Source organism: Pituophis catenifer, unplaced genomic scaffold (genome assembly GCF_029215685.1).
Source record: "Pituophis catenifer annectens isolate HBS135680 unplaced genomic scaffold, rPitCat1.0.hap2 SCAF_8, whole genome shotgun sequence".
NCBI lineage: Eukaryota > Metazoa > Chordata > Lepidosauria > Squamata > Colubridae > Pituophis > Pituophis catenifer.
In genome coordinates, this window is record NW_027256888.1 from 26,769,210 (window position 1) to 26,785,667 (window position 16,458).

At 43.2% G+C, this 16,458-nt stretch overlaps 1 protein-coding gene across 5 annotated transcripts in view; it reads right to left on the reverse strand.

Moving 5' to 3' along the window:
* The window catches only part of BOD1L1 (biorientation of chromosomes in cell division 1 like 1), a 139,946-nt gene that overhangs the window by 19,203 nt on the left and 104,285 nt on the right, over positions 1-16,458 (reverse strand). For 2 of the 5 annotated variants that reach the window (XM_070948415.1, XM_070948417.1), the window contains 7 exons: positions 13,950-14,029; positions 12,367-12,436; positions 12,253-12,287; positions 3,936-3,984; positions 3,048-3,076; positions 2,832-2,916; positions 2,234-2,405 (listed from right to left, as the gene is read on the reverse strand). In XM_070948415.1, coding sequence (XP_070804516.1) covers positions 2,234-2,405; positions 2,832-2,916; positions 3,048-3,076; positions 3,936-3,984; positions 12,253-12,287; positions 12,367-12,436; positions 13,950-14,029 — 520 coding nt within the window. Of the gene's footprint in view, positions 1-2,233; positions 2,406-2,831; positions 2,917-3,047; positions 3,077-3,935; positions 3,985-12,252; positions 12,288-12,366; positions 12,437-13,949; positions 14,030-14,934; positions 15,224-15,537; positions 15,585-16,458 lie in introns of those variants that run through there. The other 3 variants (XM_070948416.1, XM_070948418.1, XM_070948419.1) reach the window with 3 other exon arrangements.

Sequence of the window (16,458 nt, forward strand, 5' to 3'; positions counted from 1 at the left end):
CGACCTCGAGGCCTCTCATCTGTGGAGTGCCGCAGGGATTAGTCCTCTCGCCCCTTCTGTTCAACTTTTATGTGAAGCCGCTGGGCGAGATCATCCGTGGCTTCGGGGTGTGATACCATCAGTACGCTGATGACACCCAGCTGTACATCTCCACCCCAGGCCACCCCAACGATGCCCTTGAAGTGATGTCCCAGTGCCTGGAGGCTGTGCGGATCTGGATGGGGAGGAACAGGCTCAAGCTCAACCCTTCCAAGACTGAGTGGCTGTGGTTCCCGGCATCCCGATATAGTCAGTTGACTCCATCACTGACTATTGGGGGCGAGTCTTTGGCCCCCACTGAGAGGGCTCACAATCTGGGAGTCCTCCTGGATATGCAGCTGTCCTTGGAGGAACATCTGACGGCTGTAACCAGGTGGACCTTTTGTCAGGTTCGCCTGATTCGCCAGTTGCGGCCAGTTGCACCCTGAGAGGGCCTCCTCAGGGTGCCATCAGCCAAACAATGTAGGCTGGTGACCCCCAGGGAGAGGGCCTTCTCTGTGGGGGCACCTACCCTCTGGAATCAGTTGCCCCCAGAGATAAGGAGAATCCAAGACCTCAGTGCCTTCCGCCGTGCCCTTAAAACCCATTTTTTCCAGCAAGCCGGGCTGGCTTAAGAAGAAATTTTTAAATGTTTTAATTGGTTTGTGATTTTTAATTTTTGGGCCAAATTTATATATATTTTAATTGTTTTTTTAATATTTGTATTTCATGTTCTTAATTCTGGCTGTACACCGCCCTGAGTCCTCAGGGAGAAGGGCGGTATATAAATTGGAAATAAAATAAAATAAAAAATAAAATAAAGATTCAGGTTTTCCCAGATGTGCCAATATCTCTAATAAAATGTAGCTTTGAGGAAATTTTAGCCTCGGAGTCTTCTTTCGTTGGGGGTGTTACTTGGAACCCTGACATTAAGTTTGTTAAAATCAGCTCTTTTAAAGTCTAAGACACTGGTTTGCTTATGTTCTATTATTTGTGTTGCATTATATTGAACTAGCTGAATACCCATGCTCCGCTACAAAACTATGTGATTGGGCTTGATAAATCGACACTTACAGCTTGAAAATTAATGAGTAGTTACGATAGGCCTCTCCTCTCCCCTTCTCTCCCTCAGCCTGGCCCCACAGAAGCCTCCCCTATCCTATTCCCTTCTCTCCCTCAGCCTTGCCTCATAGAAGCCTCCCCTATCCTATCCCGTTTGCTGCTGTGAAAGTAAAACTGAAACTTCTCTCCTCTGCTTGTGTTTTGCATTTAGAACAGATTTCTTTTCTGGCCGGGAGGAGGAGTAGAACTTTTTAGCATCAGAAAGGTGTTTGGAAAGTGAAACGGTATTTGCTGTGTGAGCAAGAAGGAGACAGGAAGGAGCATGGCTGTGGCTTAACTCAACTGTTGTGTAGTAAAGCTGCTAGCTGCTGTGAAAGTAAAACTGAAACTGAAACCCCTCTCCTTTGCTTGTGTTTTGTATTTGGAACAGATTTCTTTTCAAGTGGGGAAGGGGGGTAGAACACCTTAGCATCAGAGTGTGTTAATAATATAGGAAACACTAATGCTCTGATCGTCATTTCGAAAAATCCTTTTCACTGTTAAATAAGAATTAGGACTAGAATAGCAAGCCCTCTATTTTTTGGATGACAAAGTTGTCAGTTAAGTTGGTCGGGAATCTTAAGGTTCTTTCATGGACAATGCACCTAGTTATGCATCAATAGGTTTTCTTGATTGCAAAAGTTCTTCTGTATCGCTTCCTATCCGATTTCCAGGCTGATTGTGGAGCCAAGATTTTGGTGGAGTCAAGACTTCAGAATATTGATAATAGAGAGGAAGTGTAATATTCAGGGGTATAATTAGCAGTATCTTCAGTTCCGATGAAATTCAGATTTTTAAGAAAGATGGGAGACCACAGCTGTGCTTTTTTATATATGTGACATATATAAAAAAGACTGATGCTTCAACTACTTCAATCACTTAGTTGTGATTGCCATTTTAACTTTAATAAGTATACCCTTATTCATATGGTAACAGTAGCCAGAAATCCTTCATTATCAGTTGGGAAATTCACTGGATTTGAGACAAATACAGCAGTGACTGCAGAAAAAGACAGCCTTAAGTGTCTTTTTACTCAATTTTCATAACATCCCTCCATGCACCACTGGAGAGTCCCAGTGAATCATTTGCCAAGTCTTGTCACAGCTGGCATTACCTTTCTGCTTCTAATCTTGACGCTGACCTAGTTGTGGCTCCTGAATGCATCTCATCTCCATCTGTTTCACCATTGTTTCCTTTCTCCTTGATTTCATCCTGGCCCTTAACGCTTTCTTCAGAGACCGATATGACCTTCTGACGTTTTTTAGATGACTCAGATGTGTTTGTTCCTGCAAATTTTAATGACAGTATCAAAGATCCACTCAAGTCTCAGAAAAAGATAGATTTAAAAAAAATTTTTTTAAAGAAAGAGTATTCCATATAGAATACTCTTACAGGAACTTGTAAATGGAAAATATAATTTTCCATCCCTTTATGTTTTAATTCATACTTGTTTAAATCTCTTTAAACACATTTGTGATAGTTTACTTTTTTCTTTCACAGACAAAATTCAGAGGGAACTCAACCGGAACCCAAGCAGCTGGGCTGTACTAATCCTGACATAAAATTACAGAGATTTGCACATATTTCTATAATATTTACTTTAGCTTCAGCCCAATGATTTTTCCCCAGGGAATAAAGCTGATCCCTTTACAAGTTAACAGACAACTTAAACAAAATAAAAAGTTAAGAGAAGGAGAGGAGGTTCTGTCTACCTGTTTCTTCTGATGAAAGACAAGCCTGTTTCGATTTTCTTCCTCTTAACCGCATAACCACGTTGCTCTTCTCTTTTTCAGTTTCCTAATAATTGGATGTAAAAACAAAACAAAACAACAATCCAGTTCCACTACAACCAAAAGGTCTTATAATCCTGTAAAGATATTTTAGATTTGGATTGGAAAACAGAATGAATTAAAAATTCTTCAACTTACATTGCTTCTATTGTTCAAAAAATCATTGGCTGTAAAAAGAAAAAAATAATTAAGAATGTACTTTTATCAAGATGTTAAAATTAGCCAAAAAATGTTACTTAGTCATTTAACTAAAAATGTCTTTCCTTGCATACTGTTCCTCCTAAACTTACTACAATGCACTAAATGCAAATGTATACTGTGACAGGGATGATAGACAATAGTAAAATGGAATGACTTAATTCTCCTTGAAAATTAGAATTGTATATAATTCTATGAGGCTGGACGTTAACTTTAAGAGCCAGTTATCAAATGAAAAGAATAAATGCTGGTGCCACTGCTGGTAAACGTCAGCTCCCTCCATAACAAGATAAAACAAGCTAACCTGACATATGGCTGGACAGGGGTGGGAAGGCTGTCCTCTTGGAAATGTGCGTTCCAGGAAAGAGGAGTAGGTGGGAGTCAATTATATTTCACTAATCTTTTATTGGGTCTTTTTGATTTTATGGAAGTTCAAAGTTTTAATTATTTTATTATTGAATTCTGCACTCTTCTATTTACTACTATACAGTACTAGGAGTTATACATTCTGCTAGTTCAGAAATTGAATCAATTAATTAGGCCAAACTGTGAGATCCCTGGGGTAGTATGGAAGAAAGCTATGCCATTAGGTTCCCTAGCTGTGCCCTGCTGACAGATATCAATTTATTAGGCCAAATGATTTTACCAAGTTTGAGAAAGGGACTGCATACATGTTACAACTACCCTGGATCTCTGGACAAGAAAACTTTGTAAATATGACAGCCAAACTGATGGAGTAGCAAGTCTTTATTTAAAAGAAAGAAAGAAAGCCTGTTGCATTTCATCCCATTTATTTTTCATGTTAAGAACAGATGTTTGAATCATTACCTTCTGGTATTATCACTGGTCTACTACTAGTGCCTGAAGACTGCAGTACCTAATTAAGAACAAAAACAGCAGTATTCTCAGTAGAAAAATAATGCATATTAAATGCATTCAAATGCTCTTTCAAACTTTTCTTTATATTTAAACAAATTCATGATATCCTGTCCTCTCAGAGGTTATTTAAACACTGAAAAGTAGCCCATCTACTACAATTAGTGTAGGCCCAAAGTAATATAATATGCAATACTTTTTACAACTGAACCCATGAATAAAGCTGGGTTTTTCAAAGAAACGTCTATCCATAGTTGATCATGATCTTATAGTGAGTTTATCAGTATCATAAATACACACACATACACTTTTAAATATGTTTTTGTCATAGCTTACATTTTAGAATATACTGTAAAACATAAACAGAACAGCTCATTGGTCAGAATATTAAAAGCTACAATCAATGTTGACATTTTTGATAGTTTCATATAGGTAATACTCAAGTTACGAATGTAATGGAGCCTGCCCATTACATTTGTAACTCAAGGATTCATTGCAGTGAATCACATAAAATGAATGTGATCACTCCCTGCTTTTGCCCACGCATTCACTAATTGAATGTGCACATCATTAAGTTCAAATGAGGTATCTCAGGGTGGGGAAGGCCATGGGTGGGCAGGGTTCTAGTGATGGAACAGGCTACTTGCTTCAGACCACTCAGGGCCTCACCCAAACCACTGAGATACCTCAAGCTCCCTCCCCTGGGCTCCCCACAATTGCTCTCCCCCATCCTGCCATGCCAGGTCACTTACCTGGTGAAGATCTAGCAAGCTGTCTCCTCTCCAGCCTCTCTGCCACGGTTTCTTTGCTTGCTTACAGTCTTGGTGCAAAAAGCATTTGCAAGCTGATGATACATTAGGCCAGCAAAATCATGTTGTTTTCTAGCCTCCCATCGGCTTGCAAACTCTTATTGCGCCAAGATGGGAAGCTTCTTGGCGCCGTGATCTCGCACTACTTTAGGCCTCTGTTCTCCGCGAATGCACTGAAATAGGCAAAGGAACTGACAGCTCGCTAGATCACTGCAAGGTAAGTGAATCTCCACAGGCCCAGTGACTGTGGAGACCCAGCCCAGGATGGGGGGAATAGGCAGGGTGAATGTTGCAGTGCCTCTGCAATCGTTCATGAGTGTGAACGACTACTGTAACATTCATAACTTCGGGACTATGTTGTAAATTGTTGTAAATACTTGGAAGGGTGTTATGTCGTAACATCGAATGGTTGCTACATGAACTGTCGTAACTTGAGCATTACCTGTATATGAAACAAAATGCAGTACAGTAAAGCGTAGAGACAAAGATTAAGTGGCAGGAAGCTGGCAAATTACACTGCATAGCCATGGTGGCACAGTTAGAATGCAGTACTGCAGGATTAACTCACTGCTCACTCCAGGAGTTCGATTCTGAGCAGCTCAAGGTTGACTCAGCCTTCCAGCCTTCCAAAGTCAGTAAAATCCAGATTGTTGGGGGCAATATGCTGACTCTGTAAACCGCTTAGAGAGGACTGTAAAGCACTGTGAAGTCTAAGTGCTATTGCAATAGGGATAATCCAGTGGTGGGATTCAAATAATTCAGGGGTGTCAAACTCAAAGCCTGCAGGTCGGATCTAGCCCATGGAGTGCTTAGATATGGCCCGAGGGCCACCCTGGAAACAGTGAAGGAGCGGCCCACAGTGCCTCTGCCAGTGAAAACTGAGTTCCATTTTTGCTGGCAGAGGGTTGCAGGAGGCCGTCCCAGCCAAAAACAGAGTTTGGGAGCCCATTTTCTCTGGCAGAGCGCTCGGGCACCACAGGTGCCGACTTCTGTGATGTCAAGGTGGCTATGCCCACCCTCGCCATACCCCCCAGGTCAAACACAACTCTGATGCGGCCCTCAATGAAATTGAGTTTGACACCCCTGAAATAATTTAAAAACCGGTTCTCTGCCCTAATGACTATTTTAAGTATAAAAACACGATATACCGAAAGGGTTAGGCCCTGAAGGTCTGCGAGGTGGCTTGAATGTGAAGAGAACCAGGGACGGAGGCAAGGAGAGGCTGCTCTTTTCTATCCCTGCCTTGGATCGGGGAATCTGGTGGGTGGGAGTGGGGACTGGCTGGAGCCTCAACCTTCTCTCTCTCTCACCCTCACCCTGAAGCAGCCTCTGGAGGTGGCCTGCACTGCTCTGCAGGCTTTACCAGCTTTTTCTTCCTCTGCGGAAGAGCAGGAAAGAAGGCTGGGCATCCTGAGACGTCCCACTCTGGGAGGTGACTCAGATTTCACTTGGTGGGGGAGGCTTTGGAAACTGCCTTTTCATTTACATTCATCATCAATATTGTAATCCGTCCCTTTATTTTTCAAAGAAATGACTTGTATTTACCACGATTAGCCTCCTTGAACACCAATGGGAAGACACGGCATGAATTCTGTGCATGAGCCGTGGAAATACAGACACTCACTACCTCAAAGCTCATAATGCTTCCTTGCTTGTGGGATACCACTGCTTTACTGGTGTGTTCAACTTTGTGGCTCAGCTAAAGTCTTCAGTTGCAGTGGGCTGCAGTTCCCATCATCTTCAGGAAGCCTGGGCGATGGAAACCTTAGGCCAGGCTCCTCGCAGCTGAACCAATCCGTCTCACCCAGGGTCAGGTTGGCCGTCATGGGAGGCGTGACCCCTCCCTGTCCTCTAGATCCACCGCACGTGGGATGAGCCTCCTGTGATGGCCAACCTGATCCTGGGCGAGCAGGATTGCTTCAGCTGCGAGAGGCCTGGCTTAAGATTTCCATCGCCTAGGCTTCCTGAAGGTGATGGGAACTGCAGCTCCTGCCATTCTGAGAAAGTCTCATTGATTCCTTACAAACAGCGTTGCCTGCAATTCTCGTTACAGGGAGAGGCTTGCTTTGCTTCTAAACACTCCTTTCCCACAATCTTCCAGGGCTTGATTCTGCAAAGGCAATTTGCTCTGGAAGGGAAGTGGGGAAGAAGCTTCTGTCGGGAGACATCCTGCCCAACAGTCAAAACTTCAAGCAGAAGGATTGACTGCAAAGTGCTCGTGTCGATCCCTGCAGCTCCTGGAAGTTTTGACTGCTGTTTTTGGCACTACTCGGCTGGTCTGGTGGACGGGATTGCGCCTTACCTGCAGCTGCATTGGCAGTTGGCGCTGCCCTCCTGAGAGGTGGCACAGTAATTGGTTGGCAGCCACGCCACGAATGGTGATTGACTATCTCCCAAACCTCCCTGCTGTCAAAGTGGATCCTGGGACCTGCCCTGCTATGGAGAAATGGAGTGGCTGGTGCGAGGGAAGGAGGAGGCCATTTTCCCTCTTTCTTCTGCCTGCTCCTCCTCCTCCCCTTGTGGCGGCCACTCCCTTTCTCATTCCTCATTGCAGCACCGTGCTGCAAAGCTTGCCCCACCCACCACCACCCAGATGCTCACACTTCCCCCAAGCATTTCTTTGCTGACCTGATTTTCAGCTCTGTCATGTTTCGCGCTGTTGTATGCAGGGAAACAAAAGTTTGTGAGACAAAGAAAAAAGTTCAATCAATCAATTCCAACTTTGCGAGATTTTTTTTTCCGTGAGAAGTTGGAATTGATTTTTTTTAGTCCCATAAACTTTTGTTTCCCTGCACATGACAGGGAGAAGCGCGACGGAACTGAAATCAAGTTAGCAAAGAAATGCTTGGGGGAAGCGAGGGCATCTGGGCGGCAGGGACTGAAATGGGCCCATTTCTCTCCAGCAGCTGGCCAGGCCCGCCAGAGGGAAGGCCGGCATCTATCGGCACTTAAATGCGCCAACATTCCAACTCTGGCTGGAAAGGGCAGCCAGCATGGGAGCTGCAGGCAGGATGCCCACTCGCTTCAGCACATTTCCCAACCCTCTGGCACTCCACTGGCACTTTGGCCCTAGGTTGCCGCCTTATACGCAGGCCCTGCCCCGCCCCCTGCTGTAAAGTAAGACATCACCTGAAAATAAGACCTAATGGGGTCTTTTCCAAAGACCCTGTCTTATTTTCGGGGAAACACGGTAGTTTTTGCCTGAGTGATGTGATCGAAGGCATCGCATTTCCGTTTGGTTTCCGTCACTCCTCTCTTGGACTTTTGGGGATGGTTCCCCCCCCCCAGACTAAAGTTGAATGAAAACCAGATGTGTTCCGGAAAACACAGATGTATCATAACCAGTTTGCCAAACTCAACCAAAAATTAGGTATTGGTTCTGCCGAACCGGTGCAAACTGGCTGAATCCCACCACTGATCTTATCCTATATTCTAAGGTAGATTTCTTGAAGCAGAAATACAAAAATTGCTCACAAGAAGGGGGAAGAAGGGAGTAATGCAGAAGATCCAGGAGATGAAGAATAAGGGAATGAGAGGGCAGCGTGCAGAACAGGGAGCAAATGGAAGACCATCTCTTGATAAGAATCAAGGAGCAGGTTTTTGAAACTTGCTATACAGATGCAATTGATATAAATTATGTATAACCTGAATTGTAACTATTCAAATGGGAAAAATCCTTACAAGGCCCTTGATTTCAGTTTGTTCTTTTTATGATGTTCATTATTTAATGGCATACATATGTGAATTGATTTCAGAGCACTAAGTAGAGATTAGCGGGGGATTATGGGAGCGATGGGACGTTCCCACGTGACACTTCTCCTGCGCGAGCTGCATTGGCTTCCGGTGGACTTCCGGGTGCGCTTCAAGGTGTTGGTGAGCACCTTTAAAGCGCTCCATGGCTTAGGGCTGGGGTACTTATGGGACCGCCTTCTGCCACCAATTGCCTCCCACCGGCCAGTTCGCTCCCACAGACAGGGGCTCCTCAGGGTGCCGTCAGCCAGACAATGTTGGCTGGCGACCCCCAGGGAGAGAGCCTTCTCTGTGGTGGCACCTACCCTCTGGAACGATCTACCCCCAGAGATATGAGTGATCCCAGACCTCCGGACTTTTCATCGGGCCCTAAAAACTTACTTTTTTCAGTTAGCCGGGCTGGCCTGATTCCATGTTGGTTTTAACGTTTGATACTGATTTTTAATTGAAATGTTTTAAATTATAGGCCAAATTTCATTTAATTATTTCTAAAAATTATTTTAACTTTTGTGTACAAATGTTTTTATTTTGGCTGTTCACCGCCCTGAGTCCGAAAGGAGAAGGGCGGTATACAAATCTAATAAAAGAAAGAAAGAAAGAAAGAAAAGAAAGAAAGAACTTCCATAGTAATTCTGACAAAGCTTTTTAGTGGACTCAGTTCATATTTCAGTTATTAATTACAGTAGTAATAAGTAGTGCAAAAAAGATACAGCTCATAATACCTTCATTAAGTTTAGCAGCTTTTGTTTGTACTATAATTAAAATATTAAAAAAATCATCTGCATGAAAATATTTAAAAATTATGTATGTTATTTCAGGATAAGTATGAATGATATGCTAATGCAAAAATAAGAGTTGTCCAAAACATTTCTATTTAAGCAGTTCAGAGTTAAGAGTGTAAAACTGCTACTTCAAAAATCAAACAGGCTGTTCTGAGCACTCTTAAAATCTTTTCTAAATTTAAAATGGCTTTTTTGATCTTGAATTATTTCTCAAAACATCCTATTTCACACACAATAAAGTTATCCACACTTTTGCATAAAGATTCAAGAAAGTATGTTTCACACTCCTAAAACAGAAACAGAATAACAGAGTTGGAAGGGACCTTCGAGGTCTTTTAGTCCTGTGATGGTGAACCTATGGCACACGTGCCAAAAGTGATACACAGAGCCATCTCTCCGGGCACGCAAGCCATAGCCTGCTGCTCTTCTGTGTTCTGGCGCACTGGCCAGCTGGTCTTTGCGTGCGCATGCACGCCAGAAACCAGAAGACTAGGTGGCCAGTGCACATGGGAAACCAGAAGAGCTGCTCTTCCAGTTTCTGGCACCTGCACCCGCGCTCCCGTTTCAGCACTCGGTGCTGAAAAGGTTCCCCAACACTGTTCTAAGTCCAACCCCCTGCTTAGGCAGGAAACTCTACACCACTTCAGACAAATGGTTATCCAATATCTTCTTAAAAACCTCCAGTGTTGGAGCATTCACAACTTCTGGAGGCAAGTTGTTCCACTGTTAATTGTCAGGAAATTTCTCCTTAGTTCTAGGTTGCTTCTCTTGATTAGTTTCCACTCATTGCTTCTTGTCCTGCCCTCGGGTGCTCTGGAGAATAGCTGGACTTCCTCTTCTTTGTGGCAGCCCCTGAGATATTGGAACACTGCTATCATGTCACCCCAAGTCCTTTTCATTTAACTAGACATATCCAGTTCCTGCAGCCGTTCTTCATATGTTTAGCCTCCAATCCCCTAATCACCTTTGTTGCTCTTCTCTGGACACTTTTTAGAGTTTTCACATCTTTTTTCCATTGTGGCAACCAAAACTGGATTCAATATTCCAAGTGTGGCCTTACCAAGGCATTATAAAGTGGTATTAACAGTTCACGTGATCTTGATTCTATCCCTCTGTTTATGCAGCCTAGAACTGTATTGGCTTTTTTGGCATCTGCTGCACACTGCTGGCTCATATTTAAATGGTTGTCCACTAGGACTCCAAGATCCCTCTCACAGTTACTACTATTGAGCGAGGTACCACATATACCTGTGCATTTTGTTTTTGTTGCGTAAATGTAGAACCTTTATTTTTTCACCATTGAATTTCATTTTGTTAGATAGCACAAATGTTCCATTTGTGGGTTTCACCCCACCAAGTTTCCGTAATGGCAACAATGTCATATCCGCCCTCATTTACTTGAATTTCAAATTTCCCTGTTTATTCCTCATACTCTGTGCATTGGCGTATAGACATTTGAGTAAAAAAGCAGTGCATTCTTTTATTTATCTATAAATTGTTTATTTACTTAAAGGCCTACATAGCATAGGGCCTGGTTACTTGAGGGAACACCTGTCTCCTATAGCAACTGTTCAGCCAGTTGTACCAGGCAGGATTGGTACACTGCAGGTTCCTTCAATTAAACACTATCATTAACTAACATAAACATAACATTAAATCAGAATCTGGAAGCACACCTTCTGGGTAGCAGTGCCTGCCCTCTGCAACAAGGTTCCTCCTATGATCCAGATGCCCCCCCCCTCCTTCCCCCACTTTGCTGTTTGAAGACTTGGCTCTTCACCCAGGTCTTTGGCAAGGCTTCGGACCTGGTCACCTATGGGACAACTTTCTCCTGTATTCACCTGCCCATCTGATCTGATTGAACAGGAATATTTCCCTCCAGGACCATCTTTCTGAGAATAATGTCTGATGGGATTAAGACATAGGCATTTTCAATCACTATCCCCAAGTTTTGGAATTCCTACTTTATGGAGTTTTGATTTACTTCTTCCCTGCTGGGTTTCAGGATTACAAGTTGGTTCTGGCTTTTCCATCTAGCCCAGGAGAAAAGCATGCTTTGAATGCTGAGATGCATTAGTTGACACATCTTTTTTTAAATAGCAACAGCAGTTAGACTCATATACTGGTTCATAGTGCTTTAAAGGCCTCTCTAAGCAGTTTATAGAGTCAGCATATTGCCCCCAACAATTTGGGTCCCCATTTTACGGACCTTGGAAGGATGGAAGGCTGAGTCAACCTTGAGCCGGTCAGGACTGAACAACTGGCAGTTGGCAGAGTTAGCCTGCAATGTTGCATTCTAACCACTGCACCACCACGGCTAATAGTTACTATTTGGGGTTGGGTTCATTTTTTATTGATGATTGTTTTTAATGTTGTTTTTGATTGTTACCGTAGATATTTTATAACCTTGAAAAATGTGTAGCATATAAATATAATAAATAAATGGTGAAGGCCATTGTACAAGAGAAAACAAATTAAGTTTTGGGGTTGAAAGAATCATGTTTAAAAGAATCATATTTTTTAAAAAATTATATAGCCACCCACTTAATATACCATAGCCTTAGACAGCTTACAAACAGGAATGATAAGAAGCATAAAAAAACAGCACAAAAACTTCCAGTGTTTCCAAAAACAATACTCCGCTCACTTTGAAAAAACAATTTTCTTGGGTTCCAGCTACACACTACCACATGACATCTGGAAAAAGTAAGTTTTTCAAGGTTTTCAGAAGGTCAGGAGGGTCAGGACCTTCTCAGAGAAAGGGTGTTCTAAAAGTGGGGTCAGTATTGATATTATACTGAGTGCAATTGTCTTCTTGATCCTGCCAATGTTTGTTTTACCAAACAAACAATATACAAATAAATTCCATAGAAAGACAATACTCCCTCAATCTCTGCATGCAGACGAAACACCCCACCAAATGCTTACATTTCTCATGACTGTGTCCAATGCTGAATCCTGACCTGGAATGAAAGAATAAAATTCCTGAATTCAGTGAAACACTGATGTCTATTTTTTAGAAAGGGATGTTATCACACTTACTCTGCACTGCTGCTATTTCAACAGGATATTTGCGAGGTCTTCCTCTTTTTCGTTTAACTATGACTTGCTGCTGTACCAAACAAGCCAAAGGATTATTATTTGTTAAAAAAAAGATATTCTCTAAAACAAATATAGGAAGGAAAAAAGTTTGAGAACCATTAAAGAAAATAAATAACTAACAGAGTTACTGTGATCTAAGCTTTTTTTTGCAGGTTAGCATCAATGAAAATTGGTTGTTAGTCTCTAGGGTGTGCAAAATATTTCATTAATTTTCAAAAAAATGACTCGTTCCGAGTAAGAAATTGAAGTCTTTATCGTGTAACCTGAGCATTTTGGCTTCAGTTAGAAAAGAAATGTTCCAAATTTAAAACATTCTGTTTAGAGTTTGACATGCTTCACAACTACAGGTAGTCCTCAACTTATGGCTGGTTGCTTAGCAGCTGTTCAAAATTAACTCCCCCCCAAAACTACTTATGATTCAGTTTCAAAGTTTCAAAAAAAAAAAAAAAGTTATGGACACTGCAGCACCCCTGAAGTCATTTGCCCTTAGAACTAACCATAGGGATGCTGCAGTACCTACCCACTCACCTATCCTGCCCCACCGGGTGCCTGTAGCCATTGATCCACTCAGGGGAGATCAAACCAACTATAGCACAGGCAAATTGGCTGAAGCATGCAAGTTTCCTAGCTTCCTTCCCACCACAAAAGCAAGGGGAGATCAGGTCATTTAGAGTTTGGAAGCCTCCAGTTGCCTTCCAACCTAGGGACTTGCAGGTCTTGGCCTGCTCCAGGTTCCAGCAGCACCCAATTTACTTTTCTTTTCTTTTTGCAGTTTCTGAGACACAGGATCAGCTTTCTTACTGAGCCAGCCTTGTGGCAAAGCAGTTGTTATTCCCGCGAACCTGTAGATGGCAGCCTTTTAAATGGAGCCCTCTACAGTATTGCAAGAATAGCAGATGTTGCAGAATAACATGAATTTGCCATGAGGCTGTCTTGCAAACACCAGCTGGTCTGCTGTCTTCTAGGTCGCTGGGTGGAAAGGAAGCTGAAGGACTGCAAGGGGTGAGAAACAGAGCACAGGGTGCTTCAGGTGGTGGGAAAATCTCAGGACAGGCAAGCCTGGGCCTGCATTAGACCTCCTAGGGTCTCTCCCTCCCCAAGGCACCTTGTGCTCCACTTAACATTCCGTAAGTTCATTTAATAGCTGCATCAGAGAGAGAAAGGGCTGGGGATTGTTGTAAGGCCATTTTTCTTAATGGCTGTCTCCGCCTGCGACCATAGTAGGCAGTCTCCATTACGATTGTAACTTGAGGACTACCTGAACTCAAAAAGGTTCATTTTTTTACAATACAAGGAAGTTTTTTTCTTTCTTTCCTTCATTCAGATTACATTAGGAACTAAATAGTTTTAGGATTTTGATCCATGAGTCATTGGCAATGTAGCTATTATCTTGATTACCTAGAAAAGCATTAGTGAATTTGTTTGTTAGTCTGGTTTTTTGTCTTTTATATTGTTACAATTGGACAAAACATGATCATCTGAAGCACATACAAACAACTTTCAAATGAGTGGCTGATACTGACCAGACTGCTTCTCTCAACAGGATTCAAACTGGATTCCAGACCTAAAGTGTTAGAAATATCCATTCTGCCAATAATTTTATCTGCAGGAAAGAAATTCAAGAAACTCAACTTATATGAAATGCTTATATAATTATTTTTAGCAACGGCATAATCTGTTGACTTCCTCTGAACGGCATAAGTCTGGCTTCCATTTGCTGCACACCCCATCATTTTTACTTCTATGACAACCTTAATAAACTTCAGATAATTACTTGCCTTATATTTTGTTGTATCATGGATCTAAAATTCACATTTATATGGCTATTTATTATACTAAAAATTAATCAGGAACTAACTGTCCAAAAAAATAGAAATAAGCATATTGCTTCTACAGGACAGAAATGTCAAATAATAGAAAACTACCTATCTACTTCGTCTTGTTCAACAGAATATTCCCAACATGGAATGGTTTATCTCATGGATGAAGGCAAATATCCATGTCCCAGGATAATGATGTGAGATCAAATTTAGGTTGGTCAACGGGACCAGAGATTTACTCTTCCGAGCTTTCGGACTCATGATGGAGCCCATCTTCAGGGAACTTCTCTCTAATAGAATACATGCTTTGGGCTGTTCTGTGAGTCGTGTTTATGTGGGGCCTTCTTATTGGCTGATTGGTATACTGATGGCTGGCCACTGGCTGTCGTTTCCTTGTGCTGCCAAACCGTCAGCTCCTAAGTATTTGATAAGCTAGTGGTAAATCAGCACTCCTGTTAACTGACAAGGGACCCATTTCCTAGGCTTCAATCATTTAGCTTGGAAAAGTAAATCTCTGATCCCAGTGACCAGCCAACCCAAATTTGATCTTGCAACTAATTTATCTATTTGAAAAGGAGTAGGAAACAGCTCCTACATCCTAGGAGGCAAATAACATCCTAAGTAGCAAATAGGTAAAGCTAATACCACATACATACCGTTTCCCCCAAAATAAGACATCCCCTGATAATAAGCCCAATCGGGCTTTTGAGCGCATGGCAATAAAGCCAAACACTTATTTCAGGGTTCAAAAAAATATAAGACAGGGTCTTATTTTCGGGAAAACACGGTAGCAATGTCATCACAAAATGCTAAGACTATACTTGTGTCCCATCATCTGATACAAATCATCATACCCATTTTATCCCTTGCCCTTCTGCAGACACCTCTGAGTAACAGCTAAATGTTAATGTTAATCCTTTCCATGTCACTTCTGAATAATTTTTTAAGCAGTGTCTTTAGATTCCATGTCCAGGTAACTAAGTAGGGAGTATAAGGAAAAATAATATTCAAGGAAACTATTATAATATAAATATAAATATTGCAATTCTACTGCTACGATTGTACAGCCAACTGCTGGAAGAAAAGGATCACTGTACACCTTTTGAATAACTTGTCTGAGAGGCTTTTCAAGCTGAAGTTTCAAATTTTCTGGAATGGCAATAGCACTTAGGATCCATGCATATACCGCTTCACAATGTTTTACAGCACTCTGTAAACGATTTACAGAGTCAGCATATTGCCCCCAACAATCTAGGTCCCCATTTTACCGACCTTGGAAGGATGGAAGGCTGAGTCAAACTTGAGCCGGTCAGGATCAGGATCAAAGGAATCAAACTCCTGGCAATGTGAGCAAAATTAGCCTGCAATACTGCATTCTAACCACTGCGCCACCATGCCTCTTTGGAATAACTAGGCCAGTGATGGCGAACCTTTTTCTCGTTGCGTGCCGGTGTGTGCGCGCGCGATAACACCCGTGCGTGCCAGCACCCATAATGCAATGCGACCCCCACGCATGCGCATGCACACGCGACACCCCACGCAGGAACCCATTGCGCACACTCCCTCATGCATACGTTCTGCACTGCGCATGCGCAGTCCCCCACATGCGCTTCGTGGCCCCTCTACCGTGACTTGTTTTGGGCTTTCAGGGATTGAAGCCCCCACTTGCTGCTTCTGGCAGTGCAAGAACCGGCTCTGCTGGGTTCAAGGGGGTGGGGGAAAGATCTGCTTTCGGGGCTTCCCTTCTCCTCACCTGAGCAGACTGTCCAGGGGCAGGGACTGAAGCCCCACTTGCTGCTTCTGGCAGTGCAATGACCGGCTCCGCTGGGTACAAGGGGGTGGGGGAAGGATCTGCTTTCGGGGCTTCCCTTCTTCCCAACCGAGCAGGCTGTCCAGGGGCAGGGATTGAAGCCCCCACTTGCTGCTTCTGGCAGCACAATGACCAGCTCCGCTGGGTAAAAAGGGGGTGGGGGAAGGATCTGCTTTCGGGGCTTCCCTTCTCCCCAGCCGAGCAGACTGTCCAGGGGCAGGGATTGAAGCCCCCACTTGCTGCTTCTGGCAGCACAATGACCGGCTCCGCTGGGTACAAGGGAGTGGGGGGAAGGATCTGCTTTCGGGGCTTCCCTTCTTCCCACCTGAGCAGGCTGTCCAGGGGCAGGAATTGAAGCCCCCACTTGCTGCTTCTGGCAGCACAATGACCGGCTCCGCTGGG